The 24,140-nt window shown below is 49.4% G+C and overlaps 1 protein-coding gene across 1 annotated transcript in view; it reads right to left on the reverse strand.

Annotated features, from left to right (window-relative positions):
* eea1 (early endosome antigen 1) overlaps nt 1-24,140 on the reverse strand; it is a 34,366-nt gene that overhangs the window by 1,592 nt on the left and 8,634 nt on the right. Inside the window, exons 11-27 of the mRNA XM_080842513.1 lie at nt 22,436-22,774; nt 21,295-21,444; nt 20,935-21,054; nt 20,328-20,531; nt 19,077-19,277; nt 9,290-9,403; nt 8,582-8,728; nt 7,383-7,522; nt 6,492-6,822; nt 5,981-6,082; nt 5,664-5,858; nt 4,744-4,926; nt 4,344-4,529; nt 3,156-3,287; nt 2,656-2,841; nt 1,951-2,189; nt 1,666-1,786 (exon numbers count right to left, since the gene is read on the reverse strand). Of these exons, the coding sequence (XP_080698639.1) occupies nt 1,666-1,786; nt 1,951-2,189; nt 2,656-2,841; nt 3,156-3,287; nt 4,344-4,529; nt 4,744-4,926; nt 5,664-5,858; nt 5,981-6,082; nt 6,492-6,822; nt 7,383-7,522; nt 8,582-8,728; nt 9,290-9,403; nt 19,077-19,277; nt 20,328-20,531; nt 20,935-21,054; nt 21,295-21,444; nt 22,436-22,774 (3,090 nt within the window). The remainder of the gene's footprint in view (nt 1-1,665; nt 1,787-1,950; nt 2,190-2,655; nt 2,842-3,155; nt 3,288-4,343; nt 4,530-4,743; nt 4,927-5,663; nt 5,859-5,980; nt 6,083-6,491; nt 6,823-7,382; nt 7,523-8,581; nt 8,729-9,289; nt 9,404-19,076; nt 19,278-20,327; nt 20,532-20,934; nt 21,055-21,294; nt 21,445-22,435; nt 22,775-24,140) is intronic.

Here is a 24,140-nt window from a genome sequence, read left to right on the forward strand (position 1 = left end):
AATGACTTCCTACAAAGGTAAAAACTGTTGCCTACTCATTAACATCTCCAACTAATTTCCCAGAAACATAATAACTACTACATTTGCAGGAATTTATTGCGTTTGTGGGAAGGTAATAAATCCCTAATATATTGCACCCCTTATTTCAGTTGTAAAAGTATGTTCTCGGAAATCTAATGAAAGATAATCAAAACATAATCCTTAGAATTAATTTAAAGTTTAGATTGGCTGAGTGTTGTGTGCACTGTAAATTATGTTGGTTTCAGTGGGATAGGACAAACTAGCACCAGCATAAGGGAGTTCAGCCTGACCAGCATTGGACATGTCAGCAGTAGAAGATTCTCTTAGTCTGTCAATACTGGATCATTTATGACCCGGTCATAAATCTACAATGTGCTTAAAAGCCAGAGCCCTGTGTATGCTGGCCTCTAACTACAAACTGGGCACAACACAAATGCATGTTCATTAAAAGGGTTTTGACAAACAATCTCTTACAACTGTAATAGCAGATAGAATTTCACTATATTAGTTTATTTTTATATTTATTATTATATACCTTCCCACAAACGCAATAACTTTCTGCAATCATATTTATTATTACCTTCGTCAAGGAGGTTATGTTTTTGTTGCTGATTGCTTGTTTGTCAGTCAACAGGTTTACGCAAAAACTACAAGGCCTTTTTTTATGACACCTGGTGGAAGGGTAGTGCATGGGCCAAGAAAGAACCCAGAACATTTTTGGAGTGAATTGGGCTCAAAGTCCACGATATCTTTTTCTCTTTCTGCAAAATGGCAAAATAGGACATGTGGTCTTGGCAGATAGTTATGTCTGTTGGAAATTTTTACATTTGGGGTAGGCAACAGTTATTACATTTGGGGGAAGTTATTGCGTTTGTGGGATAATTCGGTTTTAAAAGTGAAGTTTTGTTTTACTTTTGTGGTTTATTAAGTTAGTGGGAAGATATTACATTTGCACATGTAACACACCATGAAAAAGACCACCACTAACTACACAAACCAAGCAGAAATCACAATGCATCTGAATCTACACAGAGCACATGCTGGAACTGATTCCCAGTGTGTTAGTTTAGGCAAGGCAAGGCACTTTTATTTATATAGCACATTTCATGCCAATGGCAACCCAAAGTGCTTTACACAAATAAAATGAAGTGTTTTACATAGTAAAAGGAAGACAAGACCAAATATAAAAAATTAAAATATATAAAATCAGATAAAAAACATAAATAAAGTGAATAAAGGGTTATGCATAAGGGAGAGCGTATAAAACAGAAAAACAGAAAATGAGTCTAAGAAAAGGCAACAGAAAATAGATGGGTCTTGATACTGGTTTTAAAACTGTCAATAGAGGGTGCAGTTCTAATTGACATTGGCAGCTGGTTCCACAGCTGAGTAGCATAAAAACTAAAGGCAGCTTCACCGCTTTTTAGTTTAGAGTGAGTGTATACACAACATGAACCAGAGCAATGCACTTAATGCCTTTTAAGCAGTCAGAATAGGTCTCCAATTCCATGTTGTTTAAATATACCTCATCTCATCCGTCTAAGGGTATTTGTGGGGGTTTGCACAGTGTCTGACTGTGTGCCCTGCAGTAACTTGCTGTGTGTCCATCGAACACCTTGCTGATTGGCTGCATGTAAAGCTCACCTGTAATGATTGGTTCTCCCGACCAAGCTCCTGCATGGCCGCGGTGGTATCATCCAGCTTCCTGCGCATCTCCACCACTTTAGTTTGCAGCTTCTCAATCTCCCCCTCGCCTTTCACACACCTACACACACACACACACACACACACACACACACACACACACATCACACTTAATGGAAATTCTACAGACAGTATCTTTGTAAAGGTATATGTCCATATTTAGGTGTCTGGATGTGTGTGTCTGGATGTGTGTGTGTGTGTGTGTGTGTGTGTGTGTGTTCCCACCTCTCGAGCAGGGCGCGCCTCTCGTCCTGGTTGTTCTGCACGGTGGCCTCCAGCACGGCCATCTCTCCGCGCAGCTCGTCCGTCTGCTTCTCCAGCTCGGCCACGCGCCGCTGGCTGCCCTGCCACTCGCGCTTCAGCGTGGCCACGTTCTCATTGAGCGCCGACAGCTGCAGGCCCTGACGCACCTCGCTCTCCTCCTTCTCCTTCTGCACCTCCTCGCGTGCACGCACCTCCTCAGCCTAGGAGGGTAGCGCAAGAGGGCAGAGAGAAATAGTTTGATGTTGGATGGATAGTGTGTTTTTGCTTTCAATACTTTTAGGAATCCATTGAAGCAGACACTCCTAAATCAAACTAATAAAGAACTGAACCACGAGCCAATGACACCCACATTGATATGAGCGGTAACGACAAAAAAGAATACTGATGCTATGCTTAGCAATACAGCCCGCAATTGGCAAGCACATAGCAGGCTTACATTACAACTTTGTCTGTCCTTTCCTGTGGTCTCCTCTTGTTGAGAACTGTGGCCAAGTCAACAAAGAATCAGGTGACGCAAGGTATGTGTTTAACAAGCTGATGTTTGAGTCATCAGATGTAATAACTGCTCTCAGGGTATATGACCTTGATGTTCATGTGCAGGAACATGTAAACACGTGTGTGTGTGTGTGTGTGTGTGTGTGTGTGTGTGTGTGTGTGGTTTAGTACCATCTGTGCATGGATCTTGTGAGTGTCTGCCTTGAGCTGCTCCTCCTTGGAGCTGAATCCGTCCTGCGTGGCCTGGTGCTCGCGCTGCTCCTGTTCCAGAGCGGCGTGGCCCGCCTCCACACGGCCCTGCAGCTCCAGCTTCTGCTGGATCAACATCTGCTTCGCCGCCTGCAGCTCTTTCAGCTCCTGGCACACAGCAACCACACCAACACGTTACACACACACTTACTTCACACATACATAAACTACACCTCCACTGTCTGAGAGCTATCCACACCCACACACAAACACCCACACACCCACACCAGTCAACAAACCAGAAGGTGCACAGAAACACAACGGCGTGACTTGTAATGTATGTTTGTACAGTAAACCCACACATCAATGGCCACATCTATGTCCATGTTGCTCAATAAAAGCTACTGAGTTTGATGCAACTCCATTCAAGGGCATGAAGTCATCCGAGTGTGTGTGTATCCTGTTCATCCCTACATCCTGACCTTGTCAGACTTCTCCCCCAGCGACTTGAGCTCAGCACCCAGGCGACTCCTCTCCTTCTCCAGAGCGCTCTGAGCCGCCTTCAGCTCCTCCACCTGCGCTCGCTCCTTCTGCACGTCCTCCTGTGCCTGTGCCTGTGGGGGATACACGCATACACACGTCACTGGCATGCTCTTCACAGAAGACGCTCTACTTCTGTTGCAATCATACACCATGTTACGGACCGCCCACAAATTGGCAGCTAAACTGCATTGCCTAGGAGTTTTAATATCTCAGCATATAGCAGGAAAACGTCCTTGTCCGCAACTTAACATTTAGATTTACATTTAGCAGACGCTTTTATCCAAAGCGACTTACAAAGTATACACATTTTTCATTTTACACTGATGGCACACCACATATCAGGAGCAATTAGGGGTTCAGTGTCTTGCTCAAGGACGCTTTGACAGGGAATAGCAACCTTCTGATGACTAGACGACTTCTCTACCTCCTGCACCACTGTCGCCCCAACTTAACTTAAACACCACAAACGGAAAGAAACCAGAAATCCTGGCATCCTACACAATATCCCTAAGTGATGTGAATACGTGGTAGTGAAACCTGCCGTGTGTGGATGATGAATTTAGATCCACAAATCCAAATGCCACGGTTTTTCTTCAGGACACACGTGTGGCAACTCATCCAGAGGGAGCAAATAGGCCTCTGCCTCTGCAGAAGGGCCTCACCTAACCGGTGTGCCATGATGCCATGGCAGGTGTGCTTTTACCAATTAGCCAAAGGTAGTGACATCACCGAAACCCGTCTGTAAGTCAGTGCTTTCCCTGCCATGTGACCCAACCGCCGACCTAACACAATATTGTTTAGATACACATCATTATATTGTATACTATTGTGTCATCACAATTCATCTATGGTTGGGCAGTTGTTATATTGGTTAGGCTGCTGGCTATGAGTACTTGCATGTGACAGTGAGAGGACTGGCTGCTGTCCAATAGCACAAGGAATTTAACATCTTTTCCTGTGAATCACAGTAGCTGTCTCCCATAAAGGCCCAGAGACACATCTGTGTGAGTGGTGCAGGGCTGAGCTGCTCTACCTGTTTCTCCTGCAGCTCTTTGAGCGTGTTCTAGAGTGTTCTCCTTCTCTACCTGTGTCTCCTGCAGCTCTTTGAGCGTGTTCTTCTTCTCTACCTGTTTCTCCTGCAGCTCCTTCAGTGTGTTCTCATGCTTCTGGCTGCTCTCCTGGCTCTCTCTGAGCTTTTGCTGCAGCGCCGCCCCGCTGCTCTTCAGCTCCTGCAGCTCCGCCTCGCGACTGCTCAGGTGAGAGCGGCTGGCCTTCAGCTCCTCCTGGGCCACGTCCAGCTTCTCACCAAACACCTGAGAGAGACAGACAGACAGACAGACAGACAGACAGACAGACAGACAGACAGACAGACAGACAGACAGACACACACACAATCTATGGTTTCTGGTGCCCAGAGCAACAAATAGGTCACACAGAGAGCCACAACTTCACAAACGCTTCAAAGTCTCCTTTGAGTTTAATGTTCAAACTGATCAAATGAGACTCTTGAAGTGATGGGACACACACCTTGAGGTCCTGGCGGAGTGCTGAGAGCTCGGATTCTTTGCCGTAGCTGTCGGACTGCAGGGAGGCCAGGCTCTGCTGGCTCTGCTCCAGGCTCTGCTGCAGCTCAGTGGTGCGACTCCTCTCTGTGCTCAGCTCACTGGACACGGAGGACAGCTGCTCCTTCAGCTGCACCTCCTCCTCAGCCTTATGAACACACACACACACACACACACACACACACACACACACACACACACACACACACACACACACACACACACACACACACACACAATTAGCCACAATCAAAAAAACAACCACACATGCATAGACATGCACATAAACAGACCCTCTCACAAACATGCTTTAAAGGTGTTTTGCTCCAAGAGAAGAAGCCAGTCATATTGAGGTCAAATATAAGTGCAATATCCTGTACCTGACCATGATAAATGTTATTGTCCAGATTCCTTTGGCTAAGTGCGTGCCTCTGTCTTACTCGGCAGACAAACCTGAGAGCTCCTGTGTCATATCCCGGCATCCTCCACACAAATAAAATGTCTAAGGGACAGATGTCCTTTTTCACCAGCTATTCTTACAATTACATAGCTCAGCTATCAGGTAAGAATACTGATTATTTGTAGTGTGTGTGCATGTGGCTGTATGTTTTGTATGTTTTGTAGATGATAGATGTGTGAGTGTGTGAGAATGTGTTGCTTTATAAAAATGTGTTTGTAAAAGGCGCCTCTGTAAGATGCTTGAGCAAACATGTCATACGACACACTGACATGAACATGTCCTGGGTGGACCCCTGCTGGGTTGATGTGGGTGTGTGTGCCTGTGTGCATGTGTGATTGTGTGTGTGTGTGTGTGTGTTTGCGTGTGTGTGTGCATGTGCGTGTGTGTGTCAGGTGACTGAGCATGTCAGCAATGCAAAAACATGCCTTCTTGGCCTTGGCCGCCTGCAGGTTGGCCACTTGAGTCTCCAGTTTCTTCAGTTCCTGGTTGAGTGTCCCCTGGGTCGTCTTCAGCTGTGCCTGCAGCTGTTGCATCTCTTTGTCCTTGGCTTTGAGTGCGTCCTGTGCTTGCGTAAGCTGGCCATTCACCGTAGCCACCTGTGACTTCAGCCCCTTCTCTGCCTGTTTGGGAATGTTAAAGCTTTAATGTTTATAAAGCACCAGGCTTACAAATAATTCAAGAAAGATCTATATGTATTTGAAGGCTGCACTTCTGTCCACAAAGACTGGGCAAGAGGTCTCACCTCTGTCACTTTCTGAAGTTGAGACTTGAGCTCTGTGAATTCCTTTGCTGTGGCATCGGCGCTCTTCTGAAGCTGTTGCAGAGTCTTCTGGTGAGACTGCTCCTGTGGAAGAGGAAGAGGGAGAGGACAGCTTTACAGCCCACTTAACTCACAGAGACCTTATCAAACGTGGGCTGGGCACCTTCTGAACATGTTTAACTGCCCCGGTGCCAACAGCGCTGGAAAGGACAAAAACAGGCCAAAGCCTCATTTCCCAGAAGCACAGCGGGACTGAGGTCATAGGAGGTGTTTATGAGGGGATCGTTTTTAAACAATGTCTCCATGGGGTAGGGCACGGAGCAGGACACACAAAGCAACCACCACAACACAAGGGCTTAGGGCGTGACAAGGCAAATGGAAAATGAAATCCCATGATCACGGTCCAATCCATCCTCTAAACCCACATCCCCTCATGCAGCTGGAGGGCCACACAGGGAGGAACCAGCCCAGACACACCTTCTGAAGCACAAACCTTTTCGCCGAGACTGGCCTCCTTGCTCTTCTTCTCCTTCTCCAGCTGGCTCTGGCTCTCCTTCAGGGCTTTGGAGGCCTTGCTCAGGCCCTCCTTGGTCTTGGCCAGCTCCTTGGCCTGGGCATCTTTCTCCTGCTGGGCCTTCTGGAGGTCGGCGGCGACCCCCTGGATCTTCTTGTCGAGCTCTGCCTGCCGTGCCTGCCCCTCCTGGGCGAGGGTATCCAGGCGGGCCTTCAGGCCAGTGCGCTCCTGCTGGCTGCTGTCCAGCTGCTGCCGTGCCTCAATTAGGGCCGAGGATCTCTTCTGGAGCTCCTCCTGCAGGGCCACAGCACTGGGGACGGACAGACAGACAGAGACAAAGACAGACAAACAGAAACAGAAACAGAAACAGACACAGACACAGACACAGACACAGACACAGACACAGACACAGACATAGACACAGACACAGACAGATACAAAGACAAACAGAGACAGACAGACAGACAGACAGACAGAGACAGAAACAGAGAGAGACAAGTTTAATGACACACATACACTCCTGCATAAAAGGTACTGGCTACACATTCACAAACCTGAAGCTACTGTCTTGCTGTATATAAATACACCTAATACATTTTCACTTGCTCCAATGCAGACATCTGGATCAAGTCATGCATGCCAGGGACTGTTCTGCTAAGGGTGACTGACTCAGTTCACTCTCTTACAGTTCATGAGTGGGGATTTAAATTCCTAAGTGAGCACGCACAAGCACGCACTCACACACACACATAAAGAGAGAGAGATAGAGAGAGAGAAAGAGAGAGAGAGAAAGAGAGAAAGAGAGAAAGAGAGAAAAAGAGAGAAAGAGAGAGAGAGAGAGAGAGAGAGAGAGACACACACAATCCTTACCCTTGTTTCTCCTCCCCTAGGAGGCGGCTTAGCTCCTTGCTCTTCCCTTCCAGCTCTGCCACCTGCTGCCGGAGCTTCTGCTGCTCCTGCTGAACCTGATCGCGCCACACGTGCAGTTCCGAGAGCTCCTGCTCCGCTTTCTGCCCAGCACACAGGCACACATCACAGACACAACACCAGAGGTGAGGGATGCACACAAAGACCAGGGAGATGTTCTACACATTAGATCAGTTCATGGAGTACATGGCCATATACAGTAGCAGTAAAACACAAAAACACACACACAGCGCTCATTTACACACAAAGGCACGGGATGCAGTGGTGGACACCTGCTTGGATACAAAACACACAGCTTAAACCTGGGCCCCGTTTGTCGTACGTGGTTCACTAAGGTTGATCAATTGTCCCATTGGCCAGTTTAAAATACTGTGATGTTTGAGGCCAGGCTATCTTGGTTCGTCCAAGGCTGATCCGCGGTCAAATAATGTTAATTCGAATCAGACTTCACTTCAGGGCGATTGCGCATGACTGTCCTACTTCAAAAGGAGGGAAGCTTCGATCACCAAAACCATGACTTTCTGACGGTACAATGGCTACTAAACACAAAGAAAGAGCCTTTTTTTCTCTACTGGAGAGCAGGAGATGATCATGAAGATGAAGAATAATGAGGAATACAAGACCATAATCATGGCAAAATCTAACACCGCTACCACTGTGAGAGCAAGACAAGAAGCTGTGTATGTGGGGATATCTATGTATGAATAAATAACACAGTGGTACAGGTGGGTAGAGGAGTAGTTAAGTAATCGCAAGGTTGCTAGTTCGATTCTCGAAGTGTAGTTTTACATTTCCTTGTGAGTCGCTTTGAATAAAAGCTTTGAATAAAAGCGTCTGCTAAATGACTAAATGTAAATGTATTAATAATAATTCAATAAATTGAAGCAGTTAAAAGAAATTGTGAGTAGGTGTGGCAAGCTTATCCAGCTTCACTTAAATAAGCCTGCACTGGAGCAGGTTCAAGTGTATTGATGTGTTTCTTTGCTGATTTAGCCAACATTGCTTTGACGAACCGAAAGAGGGACTTTATTATCTCATTCTGAAAATAATCTCGGTAACTCGCTAAACGAGGTACCACGAACGGGGCCCTGGACACACACACACACACACAGCTGGGTGTGTATTGGCTGTGACCCACTGACCTTGACTTGGGCCTGCAGAGTGTCGATGTGCTGCTCTGAGGTCAGTAGCTTGTCCCTGCTCTCCTTCAGGCTGGCCTCCAGCTGTGCACTGTGCTCCTGCAGCCGCTGGGCCTGCTCCTCTAGCTGGGCCTGGCTCTTACTCAGCTCCTACACACACACACACACACACACACACACACACACACACACACACACACACACACACACACACGATCAATACATTCAGATATGTACATACACAAAACAGGATAACAGTATTGTGGCTTCATGCAAGTGCAGCTGTAGGGGTGTCACTGAAACTAATTATCTAAGACTTTCACCACACACTTGGACGGCACTTGCTATCCCCACACTAATGTGGTCACACACAGACCTCACAGTTCTGACAATACACTGCTGCTCCAGCTGCGCTTGGCTCACTTACACTCAGGCTCTGCACACAGATGCAGCAGTCAGACACGAGCACAAAGCAGTTCCAGACACAGATGATGAAAACATACAAAGAGCACAGTAGGCCAGTGCAAACAACCCAGCAATCAGACACAAACAACAAACGGCACCTGCCAGGGAAGCACAGAGGTCACACACCCCACACACACACACACACACACACACACACACACACACACACACACACACACACACAGGTTGGTAGGGTTTGTGTTGAAACAGACCCAGCTGTTGCTACGCATGGAGGTCAAAGCTCACCTGCTGCTTGTCCTGCAGTGCATGCTGGGCCGTCTCCAGGTGGTTCTGGAGGTCAGCTCTCTGGGCGCTCTTGGCAGCCTCGGCAGATAGCAGCATCTCTGTCTTGGCTTTCAGCTGTGGTAAGGGGGGGGGGTTACAAAGCACAATGTCATATGGGTACACAAAGCACAGATTCATAAGCCCACAGCCTCATCTCCACGCATACATACAGGCTGTTACTATGACAAGCAAGGCAGGCTTTGTTTATACAGAGTAGTTCTATTTCGTTTCAGCACTGAATTATACATCGCACGTTCGTGCAGGTCGAGTAATAATATCAACAAAGTCACGTGTGACCTGGGTGACGTCGACAATGTGCGCCAGCACAAAAGGCCGTTCCACCCAGAAAGCCACCTCTTGCATCTTCTCGCGTTTAACAGGTCGACATTTGCGATTCGAGTCAGACGCGAGTAGTTTTGTGACTATTGTGGTCGGAGCAGTGACTTTTTTCACCCTCTGAGAGACTGCGTCACTCGAAGTTGATTTGTGCATTGAAACGGGTAAGCTAACTGACTATTCCTTACTGAGTGTAGCCTGGGCCGGAGCGGCCTCGCTCACTCCCCACAGGGGAAATTTACCCGGCTGAATGGTGTTTCTCGCCGGGTTCTCTGGATGTAGTGTCCCTATTATTATTTCAGTTTAAAATGACCCAGCTGGACAGTGTTTCTCGCCGGGTTCTCTGGAGGTAGTGTCCCTATTATTATTTCAGTTTAAAATGACCCAGCTGGACAGTGTTTCTCGCCGGGTTCTCTGGAGGTAGTGTCCCTATTATTATTTCAGTTTAAAGCTACCCGGCTGAACGGTGTTTCTCGCTGGATTCTCTGGATGTAGTGTCCCTATTATTATTCAGTTAAGCTACCCGACAGGCTTTGGCATATTAAAACGTAAGGTAAGTAAACTTTTGCATTCGTTTGTGACAGCCGTTTTGGAGTGTGCTCGCTCCACCGCTGTTTTATTAATAGAGCTTTCATTCGGAGTGGGTCTCGCTCCATGATTAAGTTAAGACTCTTTGCGAATATTACGGTTTAAGTTTGCTTTCGTTTATGACAGCCGCTGTGGAGTGTGCTCGCTCCACTGCTGTCTGGTTTAATAGAGGTTAAGACTCTGTTACGAATATCCCGGTTTAAGTTAGTGGTGAGGGCCTGTTCATTCGGAGTGTGTCTCGCTCGGTGAATGAGTAGAGGTCTCTTACAGGTGTTTGGCTTAAGTCAACGGTGTTACACAGAACCGGTGTCATTACTTGAGCAGAGCCGGGGTGTACGCTCCCCACGAGCCTGCTAGCCCGCTAGCCTTTAAAGGCAGCCCCGCCGGGCTTAGTCTAGTCTGGCTAAAGTGTTCCTCGCTGGAAGCCAGAACTAGCGATACAGTGAGGGATGTTGACCATCTGTGCCAGCTGCTGGGCCCCCCTCAAGCCTGAGGATGGCCATATGGAATGCCCCTCCTGTTTGGGCGTTGAACATCTGAGACAGGGGCTGACAGAGTTTGCCTGCATGAGCTGTAACTGCTTAAGCCTGACAGCCCGGGCCGCTAGGTTAGTTCAGCTGGAAACAGGCACTGCGCAGTCCCGTGAACCGACTCAAGAGAGAGCGCTTCGCCCGACCAAGCGCCGGAGCACTACGCCCACCGCCTCTAAGGCGAAAAGGAAGAAGGGTGGACTGGCGCAGAAGGTTGAATCCGTGGCCACAGAGCTAGAGAGCATTAAGGCGCTGCTTGCTAATTTGCAGCCTCCAACCGGGGCGGTGCAGGGTAGTAGCGCTCACGCTCGAACCCCACCAGCTAGACAGGCGGAATGGTCACCACCGGCGCTGTCGCCAGTAAGAGCCCAGGACCAGGATACACTCTCCACTAGGGCTTCAGAGAGCTGGGATATGGGACCGGGGGACGAGGCCGCGTCATACGAGGCAGCCCCCCACGACTCTCAGGCTAGCTCCCAGGGTAGAGCCCGGGGTACGGGGGTGGATTCGGAAACTGACCATCAGGTCCACCCTGAAGGCAGCGTTAGCGCGTCTAGGGCTGGACCCTGCCCCAGTGGCAGTGCCCCCACAGAGTGCATTTTTTAGAACGGCGGTGCAGCAGACACCCTTTACTGTCCCGCCCTCAGCTCCGTACATTGAGGAGCTACAGAGGTGCTGGGCAAACCCCAGACAGTATACCCACCATAGCCGCGACTGCAGGGTCCTGTCGGCCATGCAGGACGCGTCCACCTATGGGCTGGATGGAATGCCTAATATAGAGCCGGCGATGGCGGCCTTAATACTGTCCCCCGAGGAGGCGCTTAGGCCCCATGCTCGTTGCCCCCGCTCGCAATGTCCGTTGACGGACAACCTCATTGTGAGGTCTTTTGAGGTAGCTGCTCGTATGGGACGCATCGGAAACTCGATGTCCCACTTAATGCTGGCTCTCAACCAGACATTACAGGCGAAATAGGATGCATCTGCATCCCAGGGTCCGGGTGACTCCTCGCTGCAGGCCTTTGCCTTCATGTCGAGGGAGCTTGGTTATGGAATCAGATCAATGCCATAAATATTTTGTAATCTGTAATATAGATTTTGTATCTGTAATATTGATTTTGTATAGTGAAACCATCTACACTTTCAAAACCTATCTACAGATATGGACTTCAAATACGAAATGTATCTACACTTTCAAAAACTATCTTCACTTTCACAATCTATTTACAGATACGGATTTCAAATACGAAATGTATCTACACTCCCAAAAACTATCTACACTTTCAAAAACTATCTTCACTTTCAAAATCTATCTGCATATGGATTTCAGTTACGGATTTCAGTTACGCATTACGGATTTCAAGTACGAGTTACGGATTTCTGTTACGAATTACAAAATATTTTTGGCACTGTCTTAACTTCCTTTCTAAAGAGCCAATCAGCGCTTTTTGCAGATTTTCTAAAGCGCCAATCAACACATTGTATCCTGTACTGACTAGCCAATCAGCGCTAGCTTGCTGGGAACTGGGAAAGTTGAGTGAAACGGTGTATGCAGCGGTCATGGATTAGAGACCGAGAAATGGCACAAGTAAGAAGTCCTATATTTGGAGTTGTTCATAAAGTCATTGTAAAACGCACAATCAGTCAGTGGTTTTTCACTCCACACTTCGTTCCACCTGTTTCAAAGATCCTTGTCGTTGTATGGAAGATATTAGGATCTGCTTTGGTAGCTAACGAAAGCTAACGTTAGCATTTTCGTGACCGTGAACAGTATTCATATGACCCATTATCACGATGAGAACATTTAGCAGACAGACTGCTATTGTCTTGTTCTCCAGACACATGCAAAGTGATGGTGGGGGTATACCGTTAAGTGCATATGCATCCTCAACAACTGGATAATGACCAGCCTGATTTCAAAACCACCTTGCAATGTAATTTTCGTTTCTTTTCATGGCACTTTGGGGTAGCCTATTTGTAACCATTTTCTGAAGTCTTCTTTATTGTGTATTTTTTGTGGAAGCGAGTTTTCTAGCGTCTCAGTGGAAGAGATATATGAGGCAGCAAGCGAGACCAATTTCTTAGTTACAATGCGTTCTGAACCCAAGCGATCTCTGAATCGCCAGAGCCTAAGATTAACTAAATAGAACAGGTGTTCATCAGCCCTTTGGGCCAGACATAAGGCATGCTTGTTAAACTTCCCCCAAGGCGTTCGGACACCGAATTTTATTCAAACCATGCAGGGTAGACCCCAGATCTCTCCCTAGGCAGAGCAGTGGCAGATTTAGGTTATAAGTATTGAATAATAATGAGCGGGCCAGCAGTTGCCAGCAAGCTAGCGCTGATTGGCTAGTCAGTACAGGATACAATGTGTTGATTTGCGCTTTAGAAAATCTGCCAAAAGCGCTGATTGGCTCTTTAGAAAGGCTGTAAAAACAGTGCCAAAAAGATTTTGTAATTCGTAACAGAAATCCGTAATGCGTAACTGAAATCCGTATCTGCAGATATATTTTGAAAGTGAAGATAGTTTTTGAAAGTGTAGATAGTTTTTGAAAGTGTAGATACATTTCGTATTTGAAATATGTATCTGTAAATAGATTTTGAAAGTGAAGATAGTTTTTGAAAGTGTATATACATTTCGTATTTGAAATCCGTATCTGTAGATAGGTTTTGAAAGTGTAGATGGTTTCACAGATTGTTGTAGCCGTTTTGGACATTTTTGTCTGAGCTTAAAGTTTGCATTTCCCCTGAGTTAGTTAGGTTATGTTATGTAATTATACTGTTTCTATGTTTGCCTATTCTACGTTTGCCTATAGTTTCTTAACCTGCATATTAGACTACCATTGTGGAAATTTAGGTTAATTGTTTAATTGTCACCTGGACCGCTGATTAGATGCCACCTGGACGGCTTATGAGTAGCGTTACCTGGATGGATAATTGAGTAGATGACTGGTAGCAAATGTTGGGTCTAGGTGGGTTAAACATACGTTTTTTTGACCACTTCTCGGTACACTTCTCGGTACACTTCTCGGTACACTTTTCGATAATAGTTTAGCCTTTTTAGTTTACTGTATTCAAAGTTGATTGATTTATACTACTCGTTTATGTTCACCCTTTTTGAAGCCACAATAAATGGATTATTCTTTTAACTGGAAACTACAGAGAGTGCGTAATCCACTACCTGCTGACGACCCACGGCCTTGACTGGATATTGGAATATGGAAAATTAGAAACCATAGAAAGGCCGCCACACAGATACTAAATCTATATTACAGATACAAAATATTTATGGCATTGATCCGATTCCATACTCGGTAGGCTTATGTCCTACCTGACCCTGGCCTGTCGCCAGATATGGGTGGTCCAGTCCCCGCTAACCGAGCCAGGCAGGAGGGCACTGCGTTCTCTCCCTGTCGTCCCTGGGGAGCTGTTTGGTCAGGTCGCACAGCAGGCCCTGGAGCGCAGTGTGCAGGTCATGCAGGCTAGACAGCAATTCGCAAGCCTTAGTCGGGAGAACCAGGCTAGGCGCGGGCCCCCACAACTAAGAGCGGAGGCACCCGCACAGTGGCCAGTCAGGCAGCTGCGGCCAATTAGGCTGAGAGATTTCGGCAGCCCGACAGATCTCGTCCACCTCTCCCCACCCAGACACGTCACCCTACACAGGGTGCCCAGGCTGCACCCCGCTACCCCTAGGGGGCGGGCGGGCAGACGGTGACAGCAGCACTCCGGCAGTCGGCCGCTTCTCCAGCCAGCAGCTCAGGCGCTGGGAAGCGGTGAGATCGGACCCCTGGGTGCTGTCAACCCTGTCTCAGGGTTACAGGATCCAGTTCCAGAGCCGACCGCCAACATTCCGTGGGGTCCAGACCACCATCGTCACCAACCCAGGGAAGGCCCTAGCCCTGCGTCAGGAGATCGGCGCTCTCCTACAGAAAGGGAGCCATTGAACAGCTAGACTTGAGGACACACGAAGGTGGGTTCTACTCCATCTACTTCGTAGTTCCAAAGAGGGATGGCGGACTCCGGCCAATCCTAGACCTCAGGCACTTAAACACTCACCTCAAGACACTGAGGTTCCACATGCTGCGCACCAGGGAGGTCCTGCACAGCATCCCTCCGAGGGTCAGGCATACCAATCTCGGGTCCTGCCATTTGGTATATCTCTGGCGCCCTGTGTGTTCACCAGGTGTGTTGCAGCTGCGCTGGCTCCACTGCAGGCCAGGGGAATGCGAGTTTTACCGTACCTGGACGACTGGCTTATCTGCTCCCAGTCAGAGGCACAGGCCCGCAGTGATGTTGCCGCGGTGATTGCGCATGTCACGGGGCTAGGGCTCAGACTGAACTTCAAGAAGAGTTCCCTAGTTCCCTGTCAGCAGACGGGGTTCCTGGGCATGACCCTCGACTCACTGGGGATGAGTTCCCTCTCAACAGCGGGTCGAGAGAATCTAGCAGCTTGTGGCGCGCTTCAGAAGACACAGGGCACTGACCCTGAGGTCGTTTCAATGCCTACTTGGGATGCTTACAGCAGCCGCATCCCTGATCCCACTAGGCCTCCTGGCGCTACGGCCGTTTCAAATCTGGCTAAACGCCTGGTGAGAGTTACCACCAGCTGCATGAGGTTCCTCCGTCCTTGGAGGAAGAGGAGGTACATGACCCAGGGAGACCCATTGGGCGCTATTCCTTCCCGGAGGGAGGTAGTGGCCACGGACGCTTCTCAGGTGGGATGGGGCGCCGTGTGGCAGTGCCGGACGATCAGAGGTTGGTCGAGCCCTCAACAGAGGCGCCGGCACATAAATGTGCTAGAGCTTCAGGCAGTGCTGCTTGCCCTAAGGCACTTCCTCCCGGTGCTAGCAGGGAGACACGTGCTGGTAAGATCCGACAATATGTCGGCGGTGTAGAACATCAACCACCAGGGGGGCACCAGATCTCTGCAGTGCTTTGGGATTGCCCAGCAGCTCCTGCAAGAGACACATCAGCACCTACTGAGCCTGAGGGCCGCGTACTTGCCCGGCACGTCCAACAGAGCCGCAGATCTCCTGTCCCGGGGGAACCCCGACCCAGGAGAATGGAGACTCCATCCAGCAGTAATACAGGCTGAATGGGATCGTTACGGCAGGGCAGAGGTGGACCTATTCGCCTCTCGGGAGTCAACACAATGTTCCCTCTGGTTCAGCCTCTCGGAGCCAGGTCCGCTAGGCCAGGACGCACTGGCACATACATGGCCAAGACTGCAGCTGTACGCTTTTCCTCCTCTGCCACTAATCTGGCCCACTCTGCACATGTTGGAAACAGAGGAGCACGAGCTTCTACCGATTGCTCCCCGTTGGCCGGGGAGAGTATGGTTCCCCAGGTTGCTTCAGCGGTTGCACGGGAGACCCTGGTGCCTCCCAGTAAGGAGGGACCTCCTCTCGCAGCTGGGCGGCCAGATCTGGCATCCAGATCCGTCTCGGCTACAGCTCTGGGTCTGCCCCCTGCCAGCCGTACTACAGTTCTTACAGTCACTCCTTGATAGAGGACTCACGCCCTCCACCATCAAGGTCTATGCTGCTGCCATCTCCGCAAAGCACGTTCGGAAAGAAGGCAGGACTGTCGGGGCTCATACCCTGGTGACTCGGTTCCTCAAGGGGGCTCTTCAACTGAGACCCCGACAGCGGAGGCGGGTGCCCCAGTGGGATCTCCTCCTGGTGCTGCGAGCACTCTGTGGAGTCCCGTTTGAGCCTTTGCAGTCGACCGAGCTCAGCTCGATTTCAATGAATACCGCTTTTCTCCTGGCTATTACATCGACAAGGCGAGTAGGGGAACTACACGCCTTATCGGTAAGCGCGGATTGCCTGCAGTGGCATCCCGAAGGCGGGGAGTCACTTTGTGGCCAAACCCCTCCTTCCTCCCAAAGACTCTTTCCTCCACATTCGCCAAACAGCCCCTCAGCCTGGCAGCTTTCGAGTCCGCCCTGGAGGAAGGACAAGGCCTGAGTGCTGAACTGCTGTGTCCAGTGCGCGCCCTCAGGACTTACATCACGGGAACTGCAGTGGGCCGCCAGTCAGACGCGCTGTTCGTCTGCCACACAGGTCCAAGACGAGGTCATGCACTCTCCAGGCAGAGGCTGTCTAGGTGGATTGCAGAGACGATCCAGCATGCACACAGGCACAGTGGCTTCCCAGCCCCTCGTCATGTCCGAGCCTACTCCACAAGGAGTGTGGCGACTTCATGGGCGTCTCTAAGGGGGGGTCCCCCTCAGTGACATCTGCAGGGCAGTCTCCTGGGCATCAGGCTGCACCTTTACTAGGTTTTACAGAGTGAACGTGGTGTCCAATGACCCGGTCGCCGCAGCAATACTCCCTACTCAGTCACAGCATCTCTAAAAGCGGGTAGGCACTCCTCATGACTTTGTTGGTATTGTCATCCACTGCTGAAAACACCGCCTCTGTCGGTCAGTAGGAACGAAATAGAACGAAGGTTACGTAGGTAACCACGGTTCTATGAGTTCCGGATGACCGCCAGACCTTGGCAGTCACTCTGAGTTCTTGCACGAGAAGATTGCCAAGAGGTGGCTTTCTGGGTGGAACGGCCTTTTGTGCTGGCGCACATGGTCGACGTCACCCAGGTCACACGTGACTTTGTTGATATTATTACTCGACCTGCACGAACGTGCAATGTATAATTCAGTGCTGAAAGCACCGCCTCTGGCGGTCATCCGGAACTCATAGAACCATGGTTACCTACGTAACCTTCGTTTTTACTGGTTACGCCTGGTTTTTACTGTCTGCCGGACTAGTAAGTAGCTTATTTGCCATCTTGTGTTGCACTTGCTTGATGTTTGACTGTGTTAGGACAGTTGTTGACTAACTAGTTGGTCATAGTGTCAAAGTAAGCACAGTTCAAGAGATTTCGCTAGTTTCAGCCACTAGCATCTCGTAAGTGATTAGCAAGTGATCCGTTATGCTGCTTTAATCACTGTGTGCAACATTTTCCATCTTAATTTTTTTTATTAAAGGTTTTTATTTAAGTTGCGGTTTGAAAATCGCGTCTCATCATATCGCGATTAAACGGCAAATGCAGTTAATCATTCGGCCCTAGAGACAACCCAAACTCCCTGACGGTGGTGCTTCATTGATTCATCACAACCAAAAAAAGAAGCAAAAACTATTATCCAGCAAACAAGACTATAGTGTGAGGCACAATACAAGAGGTGAACACTTGGCAAACAACAGAGCATCTGAATTAATTTATACACAGGTGCCTGAATTCAGCACCATGACATGGAAACTGAAATTACATTACAACCAATTACAACCAATTAGATCTCATTATGGTTAGAAGCTCCTCCACCACAGCCAATTAGATCTTATTATGGTTAGAAGCTCTTCCACTGCAGCCAATTATATCTTATTATGGTTCCATTTGCCGCTGAGCGCGTCCTCATCTGACCCCGGCCGCTGGACAGCCCTTAATATGGAAGCAGTTCTCCCGTTACTGCACAGACTCTTATCCGCCTGTGTGATTACAGACATGAAAGCTCCACTGAGGCCTCAGCTGATCTGCCTCCATTGTGTTTTGCTTGTGGAGATTAAAGCTCTTGACGAGTGAACAGCACTGGGCCAGGGTATCAGTCCCGACGTGACCATGAGCGTGTCGTGAAAGTGCTCACGGCCAGGGTATCAGTCCCGACTTGACCGTGAGCGTGTCGTGAAAGTGCTCACGGCCAGGGTATCAGTCCCGACGTGACCGTGAGCGTGTCGTGAAATTGCTCACGGCCAGGGTATCAGTCCCGACGTGACCGTGAGCGTGTCGTGAAAGCACTGACGGCCACCGCTTCAGTGTGCTGTGAGTAAGAGGGCGCCTGGGGTCTAGTAGGAGGGACTGATACAAGATGCTTTACTTTATGTGGAAAGGTTGCGAGATGTGTTTGTTTGTCGGGGTGGCTGAATGGAGAAGTATATGGGTATCTGTTGGGTGGATCAAAAGATTATAGATGAGTGAGGGAGAGTGTGTATGGGTGTGGGACTTGACATCTCCTGCCTTGGTGGATGCACCGTGGAAAGAGTGGATGTTCACCTGGAAAGAGAGACAACATTGCATGTGTGTGTGTGTCTAAGAATAGGATAACTAGGCATGTGTGTAACAATAATTGACCTGACATATCTGACCATGCACGTCATCTGACATCTGAAATGACAGGTGTGTGTGTCGAGCAGCACTGGCACCTTTCCTCCATGTCAGCCTATGTGTCTTGCTAAGTGAAGTGCCAGGTGTGCGTCTGTGTGTCTTTAAGTCCCCTGAGAGCTCAAGCACATGCCCACCTGCGTGTCCAGCTGGGCCACCCTCTCCCGGCTGTCGCTGAGCTGCGAGGTGAGCTCTCCGTTGGAGGTGTCCAGTGCCTGGCAGCGGTCCTGCAGCGTGCGCATGGCCGTCTTCTGCTCCTGCACCTGATCATGCAGGTTCTCCTGCGCCTGCTTGTGGCTCTCCGACTGATTCTTCAGCTTCTCTGCCAGATGAGCCATCTGGGGGAGAGAACAGGCACTCATGCCAGGTATAGAACCACAGAGGAAGTGCCAAACTTCACTCTAATACTTTTTCATCCAAGATGAATGTGTAATAGTTTTACCAATTTTCAAATACACTGACTGAAGCCAGGATGTGCCGGCTGTGTGGATTAATACATCTTTATACAAAAATTATTCATTCTGTCTGTGGGTGTTCTGTTGAATACTAACATCTGTGTATGTACACTAAATGTCTATTTGCCATGATGTGCGACATAGCTGTTTTGACATAGCTTTTGGGTGAAACATTATTTGTTTGTATGTTTGTGTGCTTATGTGTCTATGTGAGTGGTATGTGTGAGTGGTATTATGTGAGTGGTGTGTGTGAGTGGTGTGTGTGAGTGCTCCGGTGTGTGTGTATGTGTGTGTGTGTGTGGTGTGTGTGAGTGCTCCAGTGTGTCTATGAAGGTGTGTGTGAGTGCTCAAGTGTGTCTATGTGAGTGGTGCCTGTGAGTGCTCTAGTGTGTCTATGTGAGTGGTGTGTGTGTGAGTGGTGTGTGTGAGTGCTCCAGTGTGTGAGTGGTGTGTGTGAGTGCTCCAGTGTGTGTGTGTGTGTGAGTGCTCCAGTGTGTCTATATGAGTGGCGTGTGTGAGTGCTCCAGTGTGTCTATGTGAGTGGTGTGTGTGAGTGCTCCAGTGTGTGTGTGTGTGTGAGTGCTCCAGTGTGTCTATATGAGTGGTGTGTGTGTGAGTGCCCCAGTGTGTCTATGTGAGTGGCGTGTGTGAGTGCTCCAGTGTGTCTATGTGAGTGGTGTGTGTGTGAGTGGTGTGTGTGTGTGTGAGTGGTGTGTGTGAGTGCCCCAGTGTGTCTATGTTTGTGGTGTGTGTGTGTGTGAGTGAGTGCCCCAGTGTGTCTATGTGAGTGGTGTGTGTGTGTGTGTGTGTGTGAGTGAGTGCTCCAGTGTGTCTATGTGAGTGGTGTGTGTGCGAGTGCTCTGGTGTGTCTATGTGAGTAGTGTGTGTGAGTGCTCCAGTGTGTCTGTGAAGGTGTGTAGACTGTATGCCCACCTGCTCCTGCAGTGTGTGGTTCTTCTCCTGCAGCTGGTTGAGTAGGGCCGTCTCCCCCTGGCCAGCCTGGATCTTTGCACACAGGTCCTCTCTCTCCGTCTCCAGCTGGCTCACGCTGTCTCGGCTCTTCTGCAGCAGGGCCTCCAGGTTCTGGATCTTCTGGTCCTTATCCCCAATCTGACGCAGAACCTGCTCCAGGTCGTTCTGCAGAGGGGGGGAAAGCTGCCTTAGAATCAGCTGTTTAGTTACAGACATACTGTATCAACTTACAGACACACAGAATGGCCTATTCTGCTGTTGCACTAGAATGGCAGCAGAGTGCATACCCCTGCCTTATCTTGCAATGTTAGTGAAGGCTAAACAAAATTCGTGATGGTGGCCCATGAGTCAGATCCGCTTTAACATATAATGGATTCTTCCTTGGCTTTTGCTATACTGGTCCACACAGTTTCATGAAAATCAGGCCAGTAGTTTTTACGTTATCCTGTTATCATACAAACTAACCAACTAACTAACTAACAAAACAAATGGACACGGGTGAGGACATAAGCTCATTAGTGGAGGTATTAACTGTTGAACTGTACTTGAAGCGTGACAGCTGCATTACCTGGGCCTCCCTCAGTTTGCTATTGGTGCCCTGTTGAAGTGTCTGCAGCTCCTGGTGTTGTTGTTTGGCCTTCTCCAGCTGGTGCTGCAGCTCTGTGGTCTTAGTAGCATTCTCCTTCAGCTAAACACACACACACACACACACACACACAGACACACACACAGACACAATTTGTAACCATGGTAAAACCAACATATGAATATGACCTCCATTTTCATCTGTTGTGTTCTTTCACTGTGTACCCCTTTACACGGCAGGCATCGGTTGTACTTTGTTGACCTCCCCACCCCCACCACTTCACCCCTATCCAGGTGAGGGTGGCAGTGTGACCTGGCCGTGCTGCTGCGGTGGTGGTCCTACCTGCTCCTCAGAGCGGGAGAGCTTGAGTTGGAGGTCGGTGGCCTGCTGCTCGCGGTCCTTCAGCTTCTCCCCAGAGAGCTGCCTCTGCTCCTTCAGACGGCCCTGCAGCTCCCCCAGCTGACGCTCCGCCTCCAGCAGCTTAGTGTGCAGCTACACACACACAAACACAAACACACACACACACACACACACACACACACACACACACACACACACACACACACACACACACACACACACACACAACACACACACACACACACATGAACACACAAGGTGAAATTTGGAGGCCCATGAGAGAGCCTCAACGTGGGGGAAAGGGGGGCACGGAGGCCTGTTACAGTATCTGAGGGAGAAAACGTCTACATGGACACACAGTTATCCTCATGCCGTCTGGAGACAGGAAAGCACGTGAGCGCAGGGGACTTATCAAAGATAACGTCTGAAAGCAAGACGCAGCAGAGCCTCTTAACAGGCAGAGCAAATCAGTGGGGCTCCACAGATGTCCTGAATGAAAGCATTACCTTGTCTGCTCAGCCCCACCCAGCTCTGAGGAATGCCACATTCCAGCCATGCCTGATAAAAACCTGACTTAAAGATCCATCTCTGCTTCCCGACTTGGCACTGCGGAGCAGCCTATCTGAACACAGCACTAGATGGTTCTGGGTCTACTGTTCGCTTTTGGCAGACCAAATGAAAACTCAGAGACTGAGGGAGATTAAAGGCTTTGTGTCCACTTCTCGGTGCTGGAAGGCCAGGAGTTCTTGCATCCAACAGAGGGAGCTTGTGGCTGCTGGGGGACGAGGATGCCAGGCAGGCAGGCATATGGCATATCTCTGTTAGGGCCCCAAATGAAATGCCACTCTAAACACCTTCCAGCTTAGAACCTGGCTGGACTACATTACGCTCTTCTGCTCTAGAAGCATGTTGTTAAACAGCTGGAGGAAGGAACCATCTTCTGCTGATGACACATATGTGCACCAAGGGATATACATTTTGACACGTCTTGTAATCCAACATAAAATTCTTAAATTCTGTTATGTTCTTCTAGGATCTGTGTGTGTGTGTATATGTGTGTACTGGTGTGTGTGTGTATGTGTGTGTGTGTGTGTGTGTGTGTGTGTGTGTGTGTGTGTCTCACCTGGCCGATCTCGCTATGCTGCTGCTGACCCTGGTTGTCCTTCTCCTCACGCTGCTGCAGGAGCTGCTTCCTCTCGGCCTTCAGCTCCTGCTGATGGAGTTCCAGCTGGTTGGTCTCCCTCTTCAGCCGCGCCACCTCCTCCCCGCGCTCCCCTAGCTCGGCCTGGGCCCTGCCCAGAGAAGCCTCTGCCTGGGCGGCCCGCGCCTGGGCCTCCTGTGCCTCCAGATCCCGCTGCTGCAGCTTGGCCTGCAGGGCCCGCAGCGAGGCCTGGCCCTCGGACACGTGCTCCTCCAGCTGTTGGCTCTCGCGCTCACGCCTGCTCAGTCGCTCCGACAAGTTCTGGGAGAGGGAGGCAGCAGGGTGAGGAGAACAGGGTACTCTGGGGTACATAATAAGGGACATAGTACCATGTACAAGAACATGTTTTAGTATTTAGCCAATGCTTTTATCCAAAGCGACTTACATTACAGTGCATACATAGGTTCTCATCAGTATTATCAGTGCATTCCTGGGGTTCACAAAGCACAAGAGTATAGCAAATCCCACGTCCTCTTTTACTCGTGCTGTTTGAGAACAGACACCCTAACTGAGATATAGAGCAGTTGCCCATGAAAGTTTCCTCTGATGCCCACATCTGATTGGATAACCCAGTCAAATGAGATGCCATATGTAATGTAGAAGAGGACTGAGTGAACTGAACAAACTTCACGTCCTCTTAGGTTCTCCTGTTAACTACCAGGACAGTTCCTTGGATTGGGGACAGTTCCATTTTAAACAAACTGCAATCACCCTTCAGACCTCCAGTCCCTGAGATGATGCCTGCTGACACTTCAAAGGCAGTGCTTCAAAATACTTGGAAGAGGCACTTGAATGCCAAGAGTGTGTGTGTGTGTGTGTGTGTGTGTGTGACTACAATACCCCTGTGCCCCCAAGCAGCTATAAAGAACAGGACTGATAACAACTCGACCACTAACCGGAGGGGGTGACAGGGACTGTAGGCAACTCGCAGGCTGTCCTCCATGGAGCACATGCCCAGGCGACAGCTGAGAACCTTTCATACGAAGGCAACTCACTCACTCACGCTCACACACACTTACACTCACTCCCTCAATCTCCCCTCCCCTCTCACCTCTGGCCTTCTCTCTTGTGTGACTCACAAGCCTGATTCAGACATGCCCTATTTCACCCAACACCTAAGCTCTAGCTCCTGCTCTCTGTTACTATACTCGGTTCCACATCACCTGAATTCATCCTTCCATCACCTTCCCAACTGCACATCCAACCGCTTCCCCCCCCCTCCCTCCCTCCCTCCCCCGCCACAGACCTCCTGATAAACAATGACCATCAATCTCCCCTCCTTTTCACCCATCAATCAATCCTCCCTCCGTTAATCTGTACGGGCTGCTGTGACGGAACAGGCGCTGATGGCAGCGGTGGGGCAGATCCAACTCCTAATCCCCAAGCACCCCTCTTAACAAACAGTGCCCGGGCATTTTCCTGCTGGCATCACTCTGCTTGGACCTGACAGTTTAATCCCCCCACTGAACACACACACACACACACACACACACACACACACACACACACAGAGCTCAGGGGTGGCTGATGGGTAAGTCTGTTACCTGTGCTCGTATTTCAGTCTGAATGACACAGGGCTGGTCGTCCAGGACCATTACCCCCCGCCACTTTAATAATAGAGAGGAGC

The sequence above is a fragment of the Sprattus sprattus genome (assembly GCF_963457725.1).
Source record: "Sprattus sprattus genome assembly, chromosome: 7".
NCBI classification, from domain to species: domain Eukaryota; kingdom Metazoa; phylum Chordata; class Actinopteri; order Clupeiformes; family Clupeidae; genus Sprattus; species Sprattus sprattus.